General features: G+C 41.6%; 1 protein-coding gene across 2 annotated transcripts in view; it reads right to left on the reverse strand.

Moving 5' to 3' along the window:
- The window catches only part of RNF128 (ring finger protein 128), a 113,491-nt gene that overhangs the window by 47,373 nt on the left and 40,317 nt on the right, over window positions 1–25,801 (reverse strand). The window contains exon 1 of one of the 2 annotated variants that reach the window (XM_072125937.1): window positions 5,837–6,383. The exons of the other annotated variant lie outside the window; for it this stretch is intronic. Within the exon in view, the coding sequence (XP_071982038.1) occupies window positions 5,837–6,287 (451 nt within the window). The 5' untranslated portion in view covers window positions 6,288–6,383. Of the gene's footprint in view, window positions 1–5,836; window positions 6,384–25,801 lie in introns of those variants that run through there. 2 annotated transcript variants of the gene reach the window in all.

Consider the following 25,801-nt stretch of genomic DNA (forward strand, 5'->3'; position numbering starts at 1 on the left):
TTCCCCAAAATGGCAGCGCCTATGCACCTCTGTGGTTAAATGCCATTGTTGGCTTTGCCAGCACCATTCACATTGTCACTGGGCAGGGGTCGGGTTTTGGTATCCAGACTCAAACAGGATCTCCAAGTTTGTAACTTCATTGAGTTTGCGTATGGCTAGCCACGAGTTAGCTGGAAAAAATAAAAATTAGAAACTCAACTCAAGTCCAAAACGTGTACATTATGCCAGACGATTTTCCCTGAGAGGAGTCAAGTTTAGAAGTTGCAGGGAAGAGTCAATTCAGATGCCCCCATCTTTGACTTAGAAGCACCTAGAAACATGCTTTTGGCGTCACATTAAAGATAAAATCATGTCTTTCAGATCACATGAGGCTAGTGGTTTGGCAAAATACTGGTAGTTAAATGGACATCTACCACCAGGAGGAAGGATTGTAAACCAAGAACACTGACACACTGGTGTGTGACCCCCCCCCCTCTTCTTTAAGCTTTCTATGCCCTGGTCTTTAAGAAAAAAAATTATGCAAAGGGTCTCTGGGTTCCATTAAAGGACATCTACCACCAGGATGAAAGACTGTATGCAAAGGAGCATGAGGGGCTCCAAAGGAGTTAGGAGTTTTAGAACTGTAAATGCAAGCTACCTTGCGTGTAATGATACCTGTGGGAAGAACAATTATTTAATGGGGATAAGGCACATTTTATCTACAAAGTGCAGGAATTTCCCACTGAGACTGTTCCTTGTCCCGCCCCCTCCTGGAATAAATGTTAGCTTAACTCAGACAACAGGTCTTATTGTCCCACAATTGGGTCTCTAGTCAAACTCGGTAAACATCAGGACAAAGGACTAGTATTTAGGCGTCGTCCCAGTGTTTGCCAAAGTTATAAAAGGTCACAACTTGACTTTTTCACACTTGTGATATTTTCTTCTGATTTTCGATAATAATTAGCATTTTTCCATTGTAAAGTAATTTTTTACATCAATTACAACCAGCAATACACTATTAGAAATTTAGTTACAGATGCGGTATACCAAGATATGGTTTTATAAGTTCATAAATATAATGTATTGAGGATGGACAAGAATCCTAAATAATATACCATCTACGGGGATGTCCCCTGTAGCTCCATCTACAGTATATACAAGCAGTCCCAGGGTTACGTACAAGATTTGTTCTGTAGGTTTGTTCTCAAGTTGAATTTGTATGCAAGTCAGAACTGTATATTTCATAAAATTGTAACCCCAGACAGAATTTTTTGGAATAAAGACAAAAAAACAGAGACAAGAGGGCGGCGCCTCGGGGTGATATCGTAAGGCAATTAGTAAATGTAAAGAAAGTCCAAAATTGGGTGCTCACCATTAGCCACCTTGGCTTGTATGCATTGAGCCCTATAACAGGGTAGCAAGGGTATGGATGCGGTCACGGTCTGCTGCTCCTCTAGCCCAAAAACGACGACGCCAATTCCAAGAAGCAGAGTCGGCGGTATACAATATATAAAGATGGGTTGGCTAGATTCTACGGGCGCTGACCACCGACAGAGTATCCGCGAATGTATCACTGGTTACAACTCCAAATTGGTAGAAATAATTTATTAATAAAACCAGAATGGTAAACCAAAAGTACAGGAATGTATAGTATATCCTCCTAATGCGTTACGGGTCGGACGACCCTTCCTCAAAGATAGGGTCGTCCAACCCGAAACGCGTTAGGAGGATATACTATACATTCCTGTACTTTTGTTTTACCATTCTGGTTTTATTAATTATTTCTACCAATTTGGAGTTGTAACCAGTGATACATTCGCTGATACTCTCAGTCGGTGGTCAGTGCCCATAGAATCTAGCCAACCCATCTTTAGAATTTTTTGGGTCTCTATGACCATTGGATTTTTAAAATGTTGGGTTGTCATAAGAACCAGGATTAACAGTAAATTTTCATTGCAGACACCTGTGATAACTGCTTATTGTACCCTGAGGCTAAAGTACAGGAAACTACCAACATCCAGAGCTGCGTGTGTAACTAGGGGTCGTCTGTAAATCGGATGTTCTTAAGTAGGGGACCACCTGTACTGTGGACTGGCCTTTGAAAGATGAGAATTTTTTCATTCTGATCTCTCCTTTTTAATCACCTCTAATCTGAGGGTATTTTTACGTATTCATAATACTAGTCATACAACATTGATGCATAGTATGTAAATTGTGCCACTTAATTATTCCTGATGCACATATTTTTTATGTCGCCATGTGTATCATTGTAAGAACCCGTTTTTGGAAGAGAAGATCTCATGTGGGTTGACTGCTCACTATTTTGTCCTTTCAATAGCTGTAACATTATACTTCCCCTTTTTTGGTCTGTATACATTGATTGTATTACGGATTTGCAAATAGCATAGCGCTTGGAATATATTCACACTGATGTGTTCGTATTGTGCAAACAAATTGTTGTAAGGTAACAACTCTGATGCACGCACAACACAAAATACTCAATACGGCTAGAACTAGCAAGATTCACGCTAACCATTTTGAACACATGCGTATGGAATAACAACCCATGTACCAACATCTCACGAGAGTTAGTACGCCGACAAGATGGTGTTGGATGCACCATTGATTTTTGTACACATTGCACATACCGTAGATTATGAAATAAAGAGTTTTTGTACTATTTACCTGTACACACTCGCTTTGTCTTTCTCATATATGGCTTTACCATATGCCACTAGTGAGCCCTATCTGGCTCTCCAAAAGATACCTGGTAACAGCTGCTGCAGAGGTGAACTAGAACTTACACTGGTTTCTATTGTAAATTATAACAAATGTGTAAGATGTGGTCCAGCACTTTAGGAAAAGAGGCTTGGGTGAAAGTAGTACCCTTATGTATGGGCACTGTATATATGGGCACTGTTCAGTACTAGTAAGTTTGAAGTCTTTTCTATCATATTGGTCATCATGGACAGCTCATTAACATGAGGGTGACGGCTTTCACTAAATACATCTTGCTGTAATCTTAAAGGGAACCAGTAAGGTAGGATTTGGGACACTAATCCACCCACAGGTCTTTATGGTTGTTTAGTTTTTCCAAATCGCCTTGTATAATTACTGCATGAGACTGAATTTAAAAATAATGTTTTTGCCTTGGTCCAGGGCTCTTGATGCCGCTAGAGAGGCAGGAGTTGTATACTGCACAAGCGTTGTAGTTACGCAGCGTGGACTATGAAGCCGGGGTGTTCTTCCAGCTTCATTGAAGCAATGACAGAGGAGACACCGAGAGCTCCAGATGCGAGTCCAATGTGCCTCATAAGCAGTGGCATAACTTGAGTGGACCTCAGTGCAAAGTCTGTGCCAGCCCAAACCCCCCCTCCCGACTATAATGTATGATTGATAATCATGGGGGTTAATCCCCGCAAGTTTACTGCAAAAGGGCCCTCTGAGGCTCTGTCACCTAAGTGCCCACTGAAACCTGGAGCCGGCCCTGCCAGTATCTACCACTATATGGTCACTGTATGGTGGAATACTGGCACACCTGGGTCAGACATGCCTCTGATGGGTGGGTTCGTTGTGGCCAATGGCCACAATTTTCCTAATCCCAGATATCAAGCATTTACAGAATGATGAAATAATGATTCCATATTGCTCTTCATAGGAGATTGTTATATGCAAGTAACAAAACAATGAAAGAACAGTATAAATACCATAGCACACAGCCACAACATGGATTACTATGTAATAGAAACCTTGTCATGAATTGAATGATACCATAGATCCAGTTTACAATAGGAAACTAAACAATTGATGTTGGCAGACTACACGCAGTTAAATAAACACCAAGGATATTACAGCATCCAAATGAATCTCTCCATAGATTAAGATCATTGTGTAAAACTACTTCATTCATTTTATACACAAAACTTAGAAGCCTTCAAAACACATAGGAGAAGCAAAGTGACCAGTCAGCCATCTTATTTGCAGGCGTGGACACGTTCCGCCGGAATGGGGAGGGGTTTGCCTTGATCGTATATGCGCTTCAACTGAAACCGTCCATCCCATCCCAAAATTAAATTAGATTAGAATCAGAAATTAGAAATCAGAATGTGTTAAAGCCTCGGGAGAAAGGGTTTTGGCATGGGGCAGAGGGGAGGGGGGTTGATCGGACATGTAAAACATTGCTGTGCCCAATCTTTTACAGTGTGTCAGAAAAAGATTGCAAACTCAAATCAATGGGAGATGTGCTGTGAACATTGACAATTTTTAGTTCATCAGAATTTATGGATATGCAAGTCAATTAACAAGAACACAGGAGATTGACTAGATATGCCAATTATAGCTATAAATAAGCAAAATGTAACCAGAGACTGAATATGAAAGATGGTTGGGGCATTAGATGGGGATTCTGGAGGAAGGAACTGTAGCACTTGCTACTGTCTATAGGCAAATCTAACAAAAATGGGTTCACCCCCAGTGCATTTCCAGGCTGATCTGTATAGTTGGCCCTGGAAACATTTTGGACCCAGTAAACCCCCTTTAAGTTAGACACTCTCTTCTGGTGTGTTCACACAAGGCTGCAGAATTTGTTTCTACTATGTCCAACAACTTTTACCAAGAAAGAAAGAGCAAAGGTTCATTTACAAGGGATATACTTTGTTAGGCATCATAATAAATCATATTTACGATAATACCATGTCAGAAATACAATAACACAAGTCTTTAAAACGATTTTTCCATTCTCTATGGCACGTCTGCAGAAGTGCAGCCATCTTTCTATTCAAAAAGGCTGTTACACAAGGAGCCATCTAAGCAGTTACAGGTGACAATGGTGGTATACACATCTTCAAGACTGGGGGATACACTCCAGGTACCTGACCTATAGTAGCTTGACATATGGTCACAAATTCTATAATATTCAGGGCCACTTCCCATCTGCGTTTTGGCTTCCATTTTGCAGTTTCTGTTTTGTTTTTAAAATGGATTGTAAATTTCATCAGATTTCTGGATGGAAACTTTAATAGCAAAATATAATTAACTGAACATTTAAAAAAAAAACGGATACTTTGCTTTTCATTTTATAGCCATCCCTTTTTAAGGCTCATTTCACATTACTGTTCATTACCTCTGTTAAAAAAAGTTAAGAACTTTAACACATTCATTAAAAAACCCATTGAAATCAATGTAAATTGTCATCTGTTACGGGCAGTTTGGCAGGTTTCCGTAATCCATGCGTTTTTTTTTTTTTTTTTTCGAACGGAGGAAAAGTACTGCATGCTTCTTCATTTTTTACAGTCTAATAAAAACGCATGGATAATGGATACCTGCCTAAACGGAACATAAAACTTACTTTGATGTCAATGGAATTTGACTTGATACATTAAAAGCCCCGTTAAACCTCCCTTCTTTACTTTTTTTAATGGAGGTAAGGAACAATAGTGTGAACTTAGCCTTATTTCAACCATCAGCTCAAATAACAGAAGATTTAATGGAAGATGTAAAAACAGATACCATAGCAAGTCTATTAAAATCAATATGAAAACAAAAAAAAAAAAAAAAAAACAAAAAAAAACATCCGTTATTCATCCGTTTTGCAAAACGCAGATGGGAACTGGCCATCTCGATGCATCTCAACATATACAATTAACAATGATTTAAAGCAAATGTTTTAGGGTGTATCGATTGATACATAGATGAGAATCAATGACCATACATAACAAGTATGAGCAAAGCACCAACTAGAGCAATGTAGTATCCAGTAAAAATAAATAACCAAGCTGAAATAAATGTCATATAGTTTGCAAAGCCTAGTACAGTAACATATATTGGTAAGCTGTAACTTTTAAGCTCTGACACTTACCAGGATGAGACATTTCAAACACCCCATTTTCGTTCCCTTCGTTGTTGTATATGACCACCGCCTTGGCCCCAGCCTCTGCCGCGGCTTTAATCTTATCACTGAACGTACAACCTCCTCGTTGTATAAGTGCGATCCAAGAATCCTTATACGCCGGCGGGACACTAAAGTTCAGGTATGGTGGACACATTTCACTGGATGATGGGTAATGGTTGTGTCTACCCTTTGGTAGGAGCACCAGCCCATATGCCCTGTCCACAAGCGAGTCATGACCATAGACCCCAAGCTCCCCCTCTTCCCAAAAAGATCTATTGTCCATTACATAGGAGTAGTTCACATTGGCTGTCCATAGAACATCAGACGTAGATCCTTGTATTGCTAAAAGACTGAATAGCAATACACAATAAGATAGGTGATGCCAGGAAGCTTTGGCACCCCCTGACACGGGCATCATCTTCCTCTTAACTAGAGACCAGGCAGACACAGCGGCTGAAGCTCTACTAGTATGTTCCGCATACAGGAAGACTTGGCTGTTTTGTTTGCATTGAGCCCTTCCTACCTGCTTTACCTGCTTCCAGGTGCTGCACAGATCCTCCCATAAAGGTTGGACTATCTCTTAACCCTTTCTGGCTCAAACCCTGTCAGACGAAGTTTCTGTTCCTGTGTATAAAAAGCAGCAGTCATTCCTGATCACAATAGACCTTACACTGGCAATGGGACTTATGTTTACTTGACACAATAGACTCCCTCACAAGGAACTTACATTCACATCCGTGTTTAAGTAGTTAATTTGTAAATGGAATGGAAAATGCAGATTTTCAGATACCCGCACCAGGATACATGGTACAGTGGAATGGAAACTAGGACATTGATATAGGCAAATCCAGGGAGGAATGGGTTGTGAGCGAAGACAGAAAGAAGGATGTGTACAGAAAGAAGTAGCGATGGCAACAATGGTTCTAGTTATGATGAAGGGATAAAACAACTGCAAATAAAACATTATGCAGTTACCTTTAACTTTACAAGGGGCCTCTGCACAATAAAAGATGAAAACTGCACTGGTTTCTATGGTTTCCTTTGCTATAATTTTGCACATTGAATCCAGTTTAAAATATGATAAATCATAACAAAATGCAAACGCTCACTGCACATCACATGTCGCGATAACATTGTGTTTCCATCGCAATTACTGAACGCAATGGAAATGCAATAATGCCTCAAAACACAATTGGGCACATTTACTAAGGGTCCGAATCGCTTTTTGTCCGCTGGGTTTCCCGAATTTTTCCGATTTGCCCCGGGATTGTGGCACATCAGCGCTGGCTTTCATGCGACAGAAATCAGGGGGTGTGGCCGTCGGAAAAACTAGCGGATTCAGAAAATCCGCTGAATTAAAAAAACAAATTGTGTTGCAAAATCAATTGGGAATAGGTTGGTGAACTCCCGCGGACCTCGGTGGACTTCAGCGCAGCAGCGACACCTGGTGGACAGCGGGCGCACGACCTTAGTGAATCACCGGAAGACCCGAATCCTCGTCGGAGAACGTGCCGCTGGATCACGACAGGACCGGGTAAGTAAATGACCCCCGTTGTGCGAATGTGGCCTTACACAGTGGTCCACAACCTGTCCCCTCCATATGTCTCTGAAGTAATCAACAAATACCGTCCTACATGTAATCTTCATTTTTCTGATACACTCTCTTACCATCTGTCTCCCGTGCATCCCCCATACTCTGGTACTCTCTACAAAAACACTTCAGACTATCCCGCACCTTCCAAAACTTCAAACGTAACCTGAAAACCCACCTGTTAAGGATTACGTACAATAAACAATAACCCCACTGCTGTGCTCCCCCCCCCCCCTGTGTTTACATCTACCCTCCCATATACACCTAAATACAATGGGAATCAACTTCCTCTTTGTGGGACGGGGTAACTTTTCAAGATGGGTGTTGACTTTAGTGGCCATTTTGCAGTCGGCCATTTTGGATCCAACTTTATTTTCTCCAAATGGCAATAAGGTCATGTAACACATCAAACCTATTGAGAATTCTACAAGAAAAATAATGGTGCGCTTGGTTTTAATGTAACCTTATTCTTTCATGAGTAATTCACAAGTTTATGACTACTTATACAATGTGTTTAAAGTGCTCCCCCTTGGGTTGGATTGTCAATGTAACCCTCTTCTCCCACTCATGACACACTGAAAGTAACAGCGCAGAAGAAATACTAGCAACGGCTCCCAGTATCTATTGTTTCAGATGTTGCACATCTTGTATCTTCACAGCATAGACAATTGCCTTTAGATGACCTCAAAGGTCCTACATGAACAGTTCCATGGAAAGTGAATTGGTTATTGTGGGCTAGTTGAATGGACACTATGGTCTGTCCCGATCTGTCTTTTATATTTTGGGTCATCTGAAGGCAATTGTCTATGCTGTCAATACGCGAGATGTGCAGCATCTGAAACAACGGATACTGGAAGCCGGTGCATAACATTTCTGTGTGGGAGGTAATCCAACACATTGGGCAGCATTTTGAACACATTTTATAAGTTATGTTAAAACTAAGCAAACCATTGTTTTTCTTGTGAAATTCTCAATAAGTTTGAAGTGTTACCTAACTTTCTTCACATTGAAAAAAAAAGGTTGGGTCTAAAATGGTGGATTACAAAATGGCCACCATGGTCAACTCCCATCTTGAAAAGTTACCCCCTCCCAGGGGAGTTGATGTCACCAACCATTCCCATTTTATTTAGGTGTATACATAAAAGTTGCATAGATTGTGAGTGCTTTTCTATTTTTTACTTTGCATTTGTTCTCATCTTAATGTTATGTATGTGAACTCCTTACTCATTGCACCATGGAATTAATGGTGCTCTTATAATAAATAATAAATTATATTATTGACTTTGCCCTATAAATGTGTAATAGAAGTAATAATACAAAATTTTATATATTGCAGAAAAACACAAAAAAAAAAAATGGTTTGGTTCACAATTTTAGATCCAGTTTCTGTAACATAATATTTACATAGTTACATACAGTAACATATGTCCATCAAGTTCAACCAGGGATGGGATTGGATGAGGACTGGATGTAAGGGAAAGAACTGTATTGGGCTCATTTACTAAGGGGTTTGCCCTGCACTTTTGTCAGACTGTGCACCTTCTTCTAGGCTAAAACGGCTTGCACATGTATTTATGAAGGGTCTGCGCCCTATTGTGCGACCCTTTTGTGGCGCAGCTGCGCTGGCTTCCATGCAACACAAATGGGCGTGGCAAAAAAATGTGGTTGTGCCATAGGTCGGTCCGACTGATTCGGACCGAGTGCCGTATTTAACTTGCATATTGTGTCGCACACCCTATCTTAAAGGTGCACCACAAAAATATGGTGAGCTCTGTTGGGCCAGTGCAAGGATGCGACAGATTCATGATTTCTGGCGCACCGACTTAGTGAATAGCCGCACACTGCAGTTGGACAATGCACATCTGGGAACGTGCAGGAAGGGTAAGTAAATATGCCCCTATGTGTATCAGAGAGATACACAATGTACACTGAACTAATGCAACTAATTCTACTTTTTAGAAACTATATATGAGGTTTCCCACAGCAGAATGACCCAGCCCAATACTGAAAGGTCACAGGACTGCCAGAATTGTAATTTAATATTGTTATGTTGCCGGATTACACCTTGATGTGTGTGAGTCAGCGGAGGCTAGAAAGGATTTGTTTCACCTTTAGAGAGAAAGATGTATACTTTACGGTTACATAAGGAGTGTTCCTGTTCCAGCAAATAGATTATTGTTACTGTTATAGTTTTTATAGTTATTGTTAGTATGATAAAAAGTTATATAATTTTGTATTGTATATTCTGTATCAATTTCTTACGGTTTTCTAGATCTTTGCTTTCTGTCATCATGAAGAAAGGGTTTATGTTTACTTCCAGTGGATAGAAATCTGTCCATGGTCACACAGCATTTTAGTATCACAGAGAGTAATGTGTTTTAACGAGCGGTGCACCTTTGTGACATCACATGACTGGGACGGATCTCTATCCACTGGAAGTAACCAATGAAGCTTCCTACAGCAGGACAGCTAGCAGAGATATAGAAAACTGTTAGGAATTGGTACAGACAGTATATCGGAAAATTGTGTAGCTTTTCAAACTATCAATTATTTGCTGAAATGGGACTTCCCTTTAGTTTCCTCTTATATGTTCTTTGCAACCATAATTTAGCATTGCAGGTGGCTCTGTAATACTTCACACAAGGAAGCCACATTGGGGCTCATTTACTAAAGGCCCCGTGGATCGTCGAACTTTCGTCGAACATCCCGACGATTTTTGTTTTGCGATTTAAAAGGGTTTTTTGGCGCACACGATCGGATTTTCACACAATCGCACCGGCTTTCATGCAACATAAATCGGACAAACCACGTGATTTAAATTAAAAATTGTGTCGCAAGCCATGCACTTACATACACCGGGAAGAAGAAGGTGAACTACAGCTGACCTGATCGGGAAACAACACATGCAGGATATTGGGTGCACGATCTTCATGAATCGCGGCAGAATTAATCCTTGTCGGACAGTCCGGATCGGGGATCTTGCAGGGACCGGGTAAGTAAATGTGCCCCATTATGTCTTTCTCAACAGTTTAAGACTACATTCACATGATGTATGCCCGCCAGAAATACATTGGTGCTGGGGAGAGGAGCAGGGGATGACCGCATCTCACCCCACCCCTCTCCATAGGAATATCCCCGGCACCGTATTTCTTAGAAAGATAGGACATGTCCTATCTTTCTACGGGCTACAGAACGGTACGGTGCCGCAAGTGTGCCGCACCCTACCGCCCCCGCACAGCGCCCTTGGACCATAGAAGTGTTTAGGGGGCGTATATACGCCGTATATTCGTTTGCCATATATACGTCCCCCATGCGTTCGTGTGAATGTAGCCTAAGGGTTGTGCTAGGGCAGTGATGATGAACCTTTTAGAGACCGAGTGCCCAAGTAACAACGAAAACCTAATTATTTACCATCAAGTGCTAATATGACAATTTAAACAGTAAATTACTGCTCCCTGTTCTCCCACAACATTCAGTAATATCGACCTCCTGAGTAAACCAATAAAGTTTAAAGCAGGAGAAGCTGAGACATCATTGTAGCTTCTTGCCAGGGTCTCTTTGTACAGGAAGAATCATGGGACCTCAAAAGATAATCTGGCCCTGTTCACACCTTCTTACCCGTCTCCCAGTCCCAATCAGTGAAGATTGTGTCACCTTAAAAAAGCATTGAGAGCAGCATCTCAAGTTGTCTCGAACTACAGGAAGATTCAAGTTCTGTCTGGTGAACTCTGTCCTGGGGTGACAGCCTGGGTGCCCACAGAAAGGGCTCCGAGTGCCACATGTGGCATCGCCATCACTGTGCTAGGGTGAAATAGTTGTCCATTGAAACTGAAAGAAGACCCCCCTTAGATGCAAGATCATTAGTTGCTATTTAATTAATTTAACAACCGTGTTTGATCTCCATGTAACTGTTCAGGTGTCAATGAACATTGGGGGTCATTTATCTTTGTTTTTCTCTTATTTTTTTGTTATGTTTGCAGGGTACATTGGTAAATTTTTTTTTTTTTTTTTTTACCAAACTCTCAAAACACCAATAAAGTCAGATGCCAAATTTATCACCCTCTATGATAAAAGAATATGACCCCTGTTGTCATGTTTGTGTCCTCCAAAAACAAACATTATTAACCTAATAAGCGGCAGTAGTATTAGAATTTAGTTTTGAACTTTTAAAAAACTTTTGAACTTTAAACTTTTGAAATTGTTCTTTTTAGTTCAAAACTGCAATAAGAGAAGGAAGAGACTGAAATAAGACAAGTTTAACCTGTCCTCTAATTATATGTGATAAAAGAGACAATTTACACTCATTATTACTTTACCCAAGAAAAGTTTCTGTGAACATCCTACTTAATTCAGGTGAGATCATCTGCAAAATATCAGCACTTTACCAGGATCTTTTTATATGTTTGTCAGAGACCACTGCCTACTTTGGAATAACCTCAATAACCCAAACGGCATCTATGATGCCTATTAAAACAACTTTCACACATCAGTATTTTTCCTTTATATATGTATATGTACAAATTCTATACCGACAGCCAGAAGCAAATTATAATATAGGCGTTTTAGAGCCCAAGCCTTCTCGGGGGTCCATGGCCACCCAAATCACCCACCAAATTTTATACTTACCCATGAAATTCTCGTACATCTATTCTTGCCCTTAATACACAACATTGGGGCTGATTTACTAAGGGTCCGAACGCCGCACTTTCTTCAGGTTTCGGGATCATTTCCGTTATGCGGCGAATTGCCGCAGGTTTTTGGCGCAGGCGAAGGGATTGTGGCGCATCGGCGCCGGCTTGCATGTGACAGAAATCGGGAGGCGTGGCCGTCGGACAACCCGACGGATTCGGACAAACCACGGAATTTAAAAAAGGAAATGTGTGGCAAGATCAGCACTTATATGCACTGGGAAGAAGAAGGTGAACTTGGCGCGGAAGCGACGGATGCAAAAAAGGTCCTCCAAAGGTCCTGAAACTGCAGAATGGGAGCAGGCAGAAGGGGCACATCTTCCATTCCCCAAGAAGCTTAATTCTAGTACCATATGTAGGAAGTGCAGGGATTGACATATTCTTTTTTTTCATCTCTGACTGACTTCAGTAATTTTCACCGATGCCTTACTGAACTATTCTTCTCTATGAGCACTTTCACATTTCAACTGATCTGTTATCACTGGAAAAAAGGTTTACAGCCTGTCCTATTCTGCAGACCAAGGAAAGCAATACAAATCTATTGGTCTGAAAAAAAAAAAAAGATGACAGACGTTTTTTTAATGATAATTCTGGGGAACTAGGTGTTATGCCGAAAACAGAAACATGGAAGCATAATGAATGTGAAAAAAAAGGAAGCGGACAAAAAAAAAAGCTTGAGCAAAACAGAAACAAAGCGGATCCATTGTCAAGGAACATGCAATGGACATGCCAGTGTGAATTATTTTGCAGTTACCTATGCACCCGCCCCATCAGATTACATCCCTGTTTGTAATCCAGGCTCTACAGGTGTTAATGGACCCTGGAGTCCCTCAGGCTCATTTAAACAATTTGTAAAGCCTTTTTTTCTTAAAAACAAGGCAGAGCAAGGAGGGGCTGTGGTTTAGGCTCATTAGCATTACTTTCAAAGTTGATTTTAGAAGGAAGGAGACCATGGATAACAAATATAAGAAGAAGATTACCACAGTCATGGTGTCTGGGTCTATGAGTAATGTCCCTGGTGTATCAGGGATTTTGATGGTAGATTCCCTTTAAGAAAAGATCAATAAAAAGGTAAAAAAGGATCTGGTCATTAAGCGGTTAATAGAATAATAAGAAAATTCACCAAAATAGTTTCCTGTGGTGCTTCACTGACATTTTATATGTCTACCCAATGAAAAACAGGTTTTACCAATCTCAGAAAGGTCTTGTTTTCACTCTAGGTTTTCTGCCTACAAGGAATCCTAAAAAAGATACATTGTGACAACTGCAGTGGGACAGATCGGGATGAAACCATGACATACACATAACATAGAAAAATCATCAAACACAATGCCGGACATCGCCTGACTTGTCCGCTTAGTTATACTTCATCCATGTTCTTTCCTTAAGTAGAATTTACTGAGAAACCAATTCAAAGGTGACATCTAAGATGTTGTTAGAATATCTCTAACCCAGGGGGACAGGAATTGCTGTGCGTTTATATGGGGCTGGCCGCTAAAGCCCTGCACAGAGAAGCTGCTTCTCATCTGTCCCATAAGCTACATGCACATGAAGGTTGTTTTTGGGCCTTGTACTAACCATTGTTTCTATGCTTGGCATTCATCCCCATGTATTTCTCAAGGACACTGTGGTTTCCATGGCGTGAGCTGAGTGCCCAAGCAACAATGTTTGGATTAGATCCTATCAGATCCTATTCTATAGTCATTAGTGCATGAGTGGACCTCACGGGCACACAGGCCGCAAAAAACAGACCTGTGAATCTCACACCGATCACACATGGGCCGCAAACAACAGACCCGTGGATCTCACACCGATCACACACGGGCCGCAAAGAACAGACCCGTGGACATCACACCGACGACATTTGGGCCTCCAAAAAACAGACCCGTGAATCTCACACAGATGACACATGGGCCGCAAACAACAGTCCCGTGGACCCCACAACGATGACACATGGGACAAAAAAAACAGACCTGTGGACCTCACACCGATGACACATGGGACAAAAACAACAGACCTGTGGACCTCACACCGATGACACATGGGCCGCAAACAACAGTCCCGTGGACCTCACACCGATGACACATGGGACAAAAACAACAGACCTGTGGACCTCACACCGATGACACATGGACTGAAAGCAACAGACCATGGATATGTTGTTTGCGGCCCAATATTTCACATGTTTTGTACCCAAACAGAAAAAAACTATTGGCTGCTTGTTCTGAGGGGTTAGAGACCTATGTTTGACCTGATGTGTGTGACCAGCTTAAAGGAAATCTATCACCAATGTTCTCTCTTTACATATAAAAGTCAGACATCCCTTTTTCTTATCTGTTCTTGTTTTGTGACCATAGATTTTTTTCCGTTCATGATTATGGTGGCAGCCATCGTGCCTGAGCTCCATCCCATAGGAAGCAAGAGGCTATAGTTGAATTATAGATCTTTGAGAGAGTTTTCCAGGTACTCTGTGCAGGTACAAGTGTAAATCAGCTATGATGAAGGCAGTAGTGTTTACTATAGAGGTATTGCCTTCATTTGTAGGGTCAGTGGACTTATTCACACTGGCATCTGTCTATTAGTACCAGGGGTGGATTAATACTGCCATGGGCCCTGGCTGTATGAATATTATAGACCCTAAAAGTCTGGAATTCAATTCCTATATATAGTGCTAGAATCAGGCTTCTTTGAGAATGGAGGAAGTGTCTGCAACTTCCCCCACCGGGGCCTAGCCTTTTCTTGGGGCCTGGAGACAGCCGGGGCCCAGAATACCGGAGTGGCTGGCGGTTGCGGCCTAGGCACGCTAGTGTCACGGTGCTTGGTATGGGGACCAGAGGGCTGTCCCACAGCCTGGCATTTCTCCAGCAGGTGGTGTTGGCAAGAAATTAGATGAGGGAGAGGCTGTGCTGGTACTGGTTCTGCCTGGGACAGCCCTAGGAGTCTGTAGTGTGTGTCCCTGGTAGATAGATGGGGCGCCCTTGATGGTGATACAGCCGTAGCAGGGACCAGACGGAGGCAATGTTGTGCATAAAAGTAACTTACAGTTCTTTATTCGCACCAACGGTAACAACACACCAAACAATTCTGTACAAGTGCAGTACTGGAGTGATCTTGGAAAGGAACCTCAGGAGTTGTCTCACCAGCCTGGATGGAGGGGCAGGCTGGGATGTAGCTGTGTCCAATCCTGGAAGTTGCAGCTTTGTCCTGTTTGTAGTTCAGTATCACTCTGTGTCAGGTTGATGAGCTGAGGCCTAGTAGCTTCTCCTGTGGTGAGAGCTGGGCCTGAGAGATCTGCTCTCTCTGAAGTTTCTAGAACTCTCCCTCAGCTCTGACTGACTTAACTCCTCCCCTGACTAAGGGTTTAGTTCCTCCCTAGTCAGGTGGTCTCCTCCTCGAATCACACTCCAGTTACAACAGTGGAACATCATTTGATGATAACATTAACATGCTTAACCCTTGCACAATTACCTGAGCATATGTTTAGTGTCCTGCAGGGGAGCTGATCAGACTCACTACCAGCAGGACACACATATAAGGGGCTTATTCACAACAACTCCTCTGCCTTGCATTGGCAGGGATGTTGCCTGTCCCTTCTGCCTTCTTTCAATTTGTGGTTTCAGGACCTTTGGAGGACCTTCAATGGTCTTGAAATGCCACTTGTGTATATATGTACTGAGAGTATGAACCCATGAGGATTTCATGTGTGAACGTCCTTCTAAGTCTATAATTTTGTGGGCGGATTGGGTGGTCATGGGCCCCCTGGAAGGCTTGGGACCTTGGCTACTACCCAAACCGCCTGTATTATAATCCACTAATGATTGGGACCACAAATGATCCCTACCTTGGCATATAGTCATGTAGACCATTGGATTTATGAACAGAGAATATGAAATAACACTTGTATCAACAAAGCCAATAAAGTAACAATAGACATGTGGAAAAATATGACCTTTACTCAAGAAATCTAATGGAGAATTAACAACATGGAGAGTTTTCAGCTTCTTAGCTCCTTCTTTGTTGATAAAACATAACAAAAAAGTTACAGAGGCCAATTGTATCTATAAGGCTGCTTATACAAGTCATGGATCTCACAGAGATGTAACTACCACGTGTCTGCATCAAGGGTTTATATTTAGGGATACAATTTTTAGCATTGATAGTATTCATGACCTGTGTATAAGGAGCCAAGATACTCTGCACAAGGTGTGTGCCCATTCACATGGAGGTTGCTATCTACTCCCTCATAAGTATTGGGAGTCAATTCCATGATAAGCACGTTATCTCACTGAAAAGGAAAGAGAATGCAGCATGGCCAGATCTATAGATGCCCTATAATGGAGAACCTGTAAAAAGCTTATGGTGTAATAAATCATGACCAAATTCTGGTCAAAACCAAGAGGACAAAGCACTACAATAACCCAAGGCAAAATGGAAGCTTAGCAATGGCCTAAATACAATCCCTTCAACTTGTCTGTTCTGACACTTTCTCTCAACTTGGAAATGTGAGCTCATTCCTGGTCGCATTGCTTTGAGCACACATTTGAATGGACCTCGAAGTATAGATATAGCCAAGGTATCCATAAAATGGTCGCAGATAGAGGGTCATGTGATCTCTAACTGGCAATTGTTCATGGACAGTTAGAGATCACATGACCCTTCATCTGCAGCCATTTTATGGACAGGAATCTCCGGCTGATGAAGTAAAAGGCAGGAGGCTTCACTTTACATATCAGGAAAGTGATGCAGAACTTATAATAGATGTATATTGGTAAATTACCTAATATCATGTGCCACACACTTACACCCACATTACAAAAAAACATGAGGTAAAGTGGCCAACCCCTTTAAGGAAGAAACCAGATGGTCCAGGGACACAAAGCTCACATAAGTGGCCAATTTACCTAAATATTGGTAATCCATGGGATTATTGGTAAGTAGTTGTCCAATTTAACTTCCATTATATCACACAATGATGATTCTAAAAAAAAAGACAAACTCTGTAATGACGGCCCTTTTTCATAACGCAATGGAAAAATTGTGTTGTTGTATAAGTAATGACATTATTGCATCTTATCAGTGGATAGATATGTCACGCTGATGACACGTTACATCGGCTGGGGCTGACCTCTCCTGCCTCTCACCTGTTTATTCCGCTTATATAACATCTTACTTTACCTAAGTCTCATGACACTAAGCCTGGATTTTATGGTTTCTATTTTTGATACATAGCCATAAGCCTTGTAACCATAAAGTGTCTCTACAATAGTAAATGCTTCCTAGCAGAAATGATTATAATCTGAATTATGGCTCACAACAATATAGTACATCATCTCCTAGGACTAGGGCTGAGGCTTCATTGTTCATCATATGCCCCTGGGTAGGATTATCTATCTGATTATCTATCAAAATGCATATTGCTTTACTTCACTTTTGTGCTGTAGATATAATCTTAATCTTAATGAGCAATGGGGGTTGCTACCAGAGCCCCTTCATGCTGTAGCTTCAAAGGCTGTTACACTGTTTCCCATCTCCCCAATTTCCTCTGCTGTAATCTTGTGGCAGCAGAGGAAGTTTCACTGCACAGTGGCAGCAGGAAGTGCAAATTCACAGTGTAACAGCCTGTGAAGCTGCAGCACAGAGGGCTCTAATAATGCCCTCCTAGAGCCCTTCTGGTTAATTAGTATATTTTAAAATTTGATTTTAGAAAGGAGGCCATGGATAACAACTATAACAAAATTACAACAGTCATGGGGTTGGATTTATGTACCTGGGGTGTAGCACACGGCTGGATTGAAAAGGGAGTGGGAGTGAGCGCTCCTCACCCCTCCCCTCTGCATTGAAAGCTGAGCGACCGCTAGGTCAAGGTGCAGTGCGGCTAGGTTGTGGTGCGGTGATGGACTGTATGTTACCCGCACTGTGCCTGGGTGCAAAAGACCTCTAAGATACAGCCGCACATTACCGGCCCCCATATGGTCATGTATAACGGGCCCCAGTTTCTCAAACTTGATTTTAATGGTAGATTTCTTTTAACTGAGGATCCAACAAATAATAATATACTGCATAGAGTATTGTGTATATGGGGTGCAGTCCATTCATTTTAGGAGTACGGAATAAGCAAAGCTGAACAATGACACATGTAACATATAGAGATGTTATGAAACCCTTTCTGTGTGCCTACTGTACTTTAGTGGTTACAGTAAACGTCTATGTGCATTATGGTCCTGTTGTTGGGACTATGGTATTAAGTCTGTAGGTCATGCGGTTGTATCCCCCAGGTGTAGACTATACTGCTTTGTGTAATCACAGAGTAACAAATCTTATCTTTATGACTAATCTGCATTCCTTTTCTACAGCACTTGCTTCATGCTCCCAGCTACAGCAGCGCACGGGGAAGGTGACACAGCATACACCATTTCTCATACAGATGATAGGGATATACACGGCCCTCACTGCAAATACTAGCCGGGTACATACATGTATATGTGTATACTACTCAAGGGGGAATCGTGAAACTAGATGCATTTGCATATCTTTTATTTAACATATAAAATGTTGGTGGATATTATTAACTCCATGTGTATATGTCTTGCTCTCATTATGGTTACATAAACTGACAGCATCATGACATATCCGGGCGTGACATCTCACTCATAGCATTTAGTCTATATTTACAGCCCAAATAAAGAGACGATCTGTTTTCACTTTTAGTATATTTCATATAAACAGAGGATCATCCACCTACATTTTGGTCTCGCTGTCTTTATCTATTTACACAAAACTGATTCTTGTGCCAATGATATTATTACACGGACTACACTTCTGTCTTAGTTTGCACTAAGGGGAACACGTATGGGTTGATGTATCCTTTTTGTGTTTTTTTTTCTTTGCTTTTTGCATACTTTTTTTGTATTTTTTGCAACTTTTTCATGCATTCTCTAAAGCTCGTAGCGCACTGGGTTTCCTGCATGTGCCAAATTCATCCTTGAACTGCACTTAGTGGCAGATTATAGCTCACTATGTACAACTGATTTACACCTAAAAAGTCACAAAAAATGGCCTAGGCAACTGTTTTGTATAGGTTACGGCTAGTGTTTAGTGGACTCTAACTGCAAACTTCGGGTCTAAACTGAATTTTGCAGGTTTCAACTCCACGAGGTAACACGGACACGACTTCAGTCAACTCTTCAGCTCAACGCCCCCCCCCTTAATAATATCAATTGTGGGTGCTTTGACAGTACGGGGAGTGGAACAGGCACCACATTAATTTAAATGTCCCTGGAATTTAAAGAGATAACACCCGCAAATGGTGCAGGGACCAGTCCTAAGTGTTTATTCTCATGGCTTCGGGTAGTGACGCTCATCACTAATTGCGGCATAATTTGCACAATTTTCTGAAAAATTTGCACACAAAAAAAGCAGACTTTATCTTCACGCATAGATAAATTAAAAGCAGAATAGCTCAAAATGAAAAAAAGCTGGAGCAAATCGCAAGATGTAAGATACACCTGCCCCATATTCTTTTATAATCCAAGAAAGTTTAGAATTATTGCCAGTTCACTGGTTCCCTCTACTGGCTGACTACTGCTATAACATGAGGTGGATTGTTGAACGCCTAGCATGAAAATGTAATGCAATTTACAATCTACTTGTTGCATATAATGTATCTTAGTGTCTAGTTGTAGCATGTTGATCACTTACTTTACTTTGTACATTTAGTGTTCATATATGCGCAACGGAAGCAGAGCACTCACGCCAATGTAAATCCAACCTTATCCTAAACTCTAAAAATTAGCAATTAGTACACAATTTCTAATATTCTGCATAATTTGAAATGTCAAAAGGCAAGAACTTAATTTTCTCTTAAATGACGCCTCAAAGAGAAACTTGACTACATGTAATAGCAACGTGAGGGAAATAAATATAGTAACAATTAACATGCTCCGGCAATGAGAAAGGAGGAGTCTTGAGATTCTTTCACTTATTAACTATTAGCAGGGAATCTCAGATCAGCGATCAGTTCACTTATATTTAGTCGTTATCTGATTTGGCGGGTCCATTCTAGTCCTACAGATGTACTGTACAACCCAGCAGATGTAAACGATTGATAAAGGTGCCTGATAACGGTCCCTCCCAAATGAATAATAGCTTCATGTCCCAGATAGACAATTTCAAGAAGGACAATAGTAACAGCAAGTCTTGAGGTGATCTAGAGGATAGAGAGCAGATAAATAATAGGAAGGGCTTATTTAGCCAGGAAAAATCAAAAATCTGATGTAAATACTTTTGTGTAAAAACTACAAAAGTGCTTAAGGAATGATACCTTTATTGGCTAACCAGAAAAATTATATTTGTTGCCAGCTTTCAGGGCACACAGACCCCTTCTTCAGGCATAGATACAAATGAAGCACTGGGGAAAAACACAACATTTGAGGGATGTTACAATAAGATAATTAGTACATATGGTGAGACTCAATCAAGATAAGCTGCCATATGTACTAATTATCTTATTGTAACATCCCTCAAATATTGTGTTTTTCTCCAGTGCTTCATTTGTATCCATGCCTGAAGAAGGGGCCTGTGTGCCCTGAAAGCTTCCACCAAATAAAATTTTTCTGGTTAGCCAATAAAGGTATCATTCCTTAAGCACTTTTGTAGTTTTACACAAAAGTATTTACATCAGATTTTAGAGCTTATTTACTAAAGGTCCGCGGACGCACTTTCTTCGGATATTCCGACACTTTCAGGGATTGTGCCGCTGGCACAGGTATTAAACTGAGGATTGTGACGCACGCGATCGTATTTTGGTGCAGTTGCACCGGCTTTCATGCACCGGGGGGCGGGCCGTGGAATGATCCGGCTGATTCAGACTGCACAGCGGCACGGCGCATTCCGGACAAAGAATGCACTTTCGGGGATCGTGACAGGACAGGTAAGTAAATGTGCCCCATTGAGTACATAACTATTCCAGCTACGGCAGAAGTGATTATATTTAGCTCCGGGAAGGAGTAGCCACATGGCTGTGCCAAGGGTGTTGTATATTACAGGGAAAATAGATACATGTCCCTGCTCTGCCCAGGACATTATGTCACTCTACAGTGCCACTCTACAGGATAACAAACTTGGTACAAACTTTTTTAAATTTCCCAAGATTTCTATTTGTACCATATCCCCATTTTAGTCACAAAGGGTCTGATCAAAGACCCCCACTATGCTCCGAATGCTGCTGGTGGAGTGAGTTTACCACTACCCCATTCATGTGGAGCACTAAATCACTTGTAGACTCTCGTAGACTGGAAGAGTAAGGTACGTTAGTGGCAGATGTGTAAAAAATGATCTAGATTGAAGGAGAAAGACTTGGAGACTATTGGATACTCTGACTACATAGACCTCTTCATTAATCTGGCCTAAACATAGAACTACTGCTAGTGCAACACTGGGCAAAGCCAGATTCATGACTTGAGACTTTTTCAAACTTACTCCAGCCCCCTGCGGGTCTATGTGCTGAGACTTTTTATGCATTTTGAGACTTTTTTTTGGGACTTTTTGAAAAAAAAAATTCCAGACAGAATATAGACCATAAGAACATTTATTAAAGGGTCAAAGACACTTCAATGAATCTGATGGGCAGTGGAGCTCCAAAAATAGACATAGAACTGTCCCAAGTAGCTGATTTAATGATAAATAACCCCCATTGTCTTACATAATACAGGCAGAAATAGTGCATTTAGTGCTGTTAGGCAATCACAAGGTTAAAGATGTGCCAGGATTGTATAAGTCACTAAAGGATTATATAACATAAGATAAATGTACAGAGGACAATGTTCTGAGCTTTGAGACGGCAGAAGATGTGTGAACTATGTAAACATGTAGTTGACACACGTTAACTAAGAGCGTAGGGCTGTGTCCTACATATCTGTATCTGATAATCAGAGGTACTGATTGTTATGTTATGAAATCATGAGTTTACATAATTGAAGTCATAAAACAGGACTACAGCTATTAATATGGACATCAAACTTGTAATGTGTGAAAATATTGTTCATCTAAATAAAGATTAGGCACCACGACTGCACAGGATGTTCAAGAGAAGACATTTAAGAGTACATTCAGAAGGGCAGGTGCTCGCTCACACCGGATTCTGGAATCCACAGAATAGAGACTAACTTGCTGATCAGTGGGGGGAAAGTGAGGAGACCCCTCAGATCACGAAACCGTGGGGTCTGTCGAACCCCTCGTTGCTTGCTCAGAGTAATGGAACAGACAGCCGTGCATGACCATTCTGCTCCATTAATCTCTATGGAGCTGATGGATGTTGGTGAGCGCAGCGCTCGGCAATTTCCATCAGCTGCATAGAGATTAATGGAGCAGAATAGTCATGCACGGCCATATTTTCCAATAGCCTGATGGACCGCATCGGACCCCTCATTTTCGTGATCTGTGGGGGTCTCAGCAATGAGTTAATAGGACCAAACTTTTATTCATGGGAAAACCCCTTTAAAGGGAACCAGACACCCATTTTTTAGCTAAAAATAATTTCCTTCAGAGCCCCATGAAATTAGAGTTATAAACTTGTCTGGTATCTAGGAATCTATAGAGCGAAATGGGGGGGCTTGGCCTAATGTCATGTGACCAGGGTGACATGATCACAGGTCCTTTAGCCTCTTAACATTAGTAAACTGTACCCCATCCACATATCTGACTACATAAATAATCACAGCATTGCTGTATGGACTTCTACTCCTCTGCATGCAGGCTGCCATGATTTCATGTGATATGATATGCTGTGATTATATGTTGTGATATATGCTTGGTGTACAGTACAGCTAAAGGACCTGCGATTATGTCACCCTGGTCGTTTGACATTACTACATGCAGAGAAAGCATTGGCAGGAGCTGCTGGATTCAGCCCCAAGAAGCCATGCACACCTCAACTTGCTTTAGACATACTTGGATACCAGGTACAATTATAAAGTTAAATACCCTGTTTCCCCGAAAATAAGACAGTGGGGGTCATTTACTAAGGGCCCGATTCGCGTTTTCCCGACGTGTTACCCGAATATTTCCGATTTGCGCCGCTTGTACATGAATTGCCCCGGGTTTTTGGCGCACGCGATCGGATTGTGGCGCATCGGGGCCGGCATGCGCGCGACAGAAATCGGGGGGGCGTGGCCGAACAAAACCCGACGTATTCGGAAAAACCGCCGCATTTAAAAACCGAAAATGTGTCGCTTGGGGAGCGCTCACCTTCACCTTCTATGGGATGGTGCATTCCGGGGCGTTAAGATTATTTTCGGCGCTGCAGCGCCACCTGGTGGACGGCGGAGGAACTACCATCTTAAATCCCAGCCGGACCCGAATCCTGTGCAGAGAACGCGCCGCTGGATCGCGAATGGGCCGGGTAAGTAAATGTGCCCCAGTGTCTTATATTAATTTTTGCCCCTAAAGAGGCTCTAGGTCTTACTTTCAGGGGATGTCTTATATTTCCATGAAAAATAATTTACATTTATTGTTGAACAAAAACTAAACTTCTCTAACCTCCTTATGACTCTCCAAACTCTGAATTTCATGCTGTATTTCTTGTGACTCCATTTCTATTAGAATTATTAGCCCAATCTCTCATGTTTAGTAAAAGCACTTTCCATAAATGACCCTTCTTATCCTGGCAGCTACCGGTATCACATTTGCAGCACAACAGCCGGTGATTTAATTCCATAGATTCTTCCCAATGTCACAACCTTCTGCAGCATCTAAAAGATTTCCTAATACTAATGTATGGCGTGCTGCAATGACTGCTGCTAGGTCTTATTTTCAGGAGAGGCCTTATATTTCTAAGCCTGAACAAAATTGTACTAGGTCTTATTTTCGGGGGATGTCTTATTTTAGGGGAAACAGGGTATATGGGAATCTGAGGGGAACAATTTTTAGCCAAAAGAAGTTTTGTCCCTGTGTACATTAGTTACTAGGGCTTTATGGGAACCTGCCACTAGCTGTATAGGTGAAAAATATGCTACTGTAGACCTAAGTGAGGGGAATGTATAAATGTGCTCCAGCATGTGCCGTTTCTGTTAGCTAACACTGGTGATGATAGTTCTAGAGCAGTGTATGACTCTCAAGTTTTAGTTGGTCTAGAGTGTCTTTATTTTTAGTACACAGACTTTTTGAAGCCAGCACCGACCCTGGGTGTTACGATGGGTGTTTGCTGCTAGATGCAGCAAACACCCACCTTGTATGGAGAGGGTTCAGCACGTGAGCTCTCTCCATAGATCCGCAGCTGACGTGTGACATACAGATACATCACACGTCGGTAAGGGGCTAAAACCTTTACAGGCCTCATCATTAAGGGGTTAAAGGGTTAACGCTGTTAACACAATGGAAAATATAAGCCAGGATGGCATCCAGCATGCAGAAAATAGAAAAAAAATATCTCAATACCTGTCTCAATAAGAAAATAAATGATGCATTCAACAAACTAGTTATCTGGTTGTTCTATGAGGTGTTTATGATTGGTCAAGGCTTCCAGAATTTCCAGATTTAGGTTATTCTATGTATAGGATTCAGTATACTGTTAAAACCCATTAGTGGCCAGAAATGAGGCACATAAAAGATCCCAGTCATGGGGGTTCTCTCCTCTGATGCTGACACCACCGATTGGTCCACAGCAGTCAAAAGGCACAAAATGTGGATCTTTGAAACATCAGATATTTATAGGATTTTACATAGGGTCAGACCAGGGGGTGATTAGATGACCCAGGATCACTCACATGCCAATAGGGTTCCTAATAGGCATATCTACTGTTGAAACTTCACTAATTATGTAATTGGGAGGGTTAGAGAAAAAAGTATAAAAGTTGTGGTCTCAGTTGAGTGACAGCAGTCAAAAGAAGCAAGGAGTTGCAGGTGCTAAAGAGGTCAACCTTAAAGGGACACCAGAGATGCCTTCTGTCTGGGAATGTGAATTTGGAAGCATTTATTGCAAAGTTCATAAGAAGTAAGATCATAATCTATTACATTTCCTGAGACAATATAAGAACCTTGTCTCACATTGCACACATCTCGGGTGTGGCATTTCACAGTCTGTTATAGACCTGCGGCTACTCCCGTACCACTTCTCTAAATGTGTCATGGTGACAGGTACTGTAAACAGGGGCGTGGCCATATCTCAATTGCTGTTTCTTAAATCAGAGAATTTTTTAATGGCCTGACTGATATAAATAATCAAACATAATCAAAGTAACCCCTCCCTCATCCCTATGTTCATCCTCCCATATGGTTATTGGATTCTTTTTTGTGACCTCCAAATTTATATGTGTTTGTTCAGTTCCTATTGTTCTAGTGTACTACTGCTTTGTGGTCTGTGATTGGGGTCAGCTCCAGGTTTCAGTAGGCCCCTGGGGACAGAGCCTCAGTAGGCCCGTTTGCAGTGAACTCACATGGCACCATTTAAAATTCAGAAGCTAAAATGGTCTCCTGTTCCCTAAAATATTCCCTAGTTTATCATACCAAACACCCCCCTCGTGGGTATTTTATATAAGTCCCCCTCAGCCCCCATAGATTCCCTATGTACAGCCTTATGTGAGCCCCCCTCCCAGCAGCTCTGGGCCCCAGCACTTGGCCAGATATACCTGTTGCTGGCGGCAGCCCTGTCGGTGATTA

This window comes from Engystomops pustulosus, chromosome 9, assembly GCF_040894005.1.
Source record: "Engystomops pustulosus chromosome 9, aEngPut4.maternal, whole genome shotgun sequence".
Taxonomy (NCBI): Eukaryota; Metazoa; Chordata; class Amphibia; order Anura; family Leptodactylidae; genus Engystomops; species Engystomops pustulosus.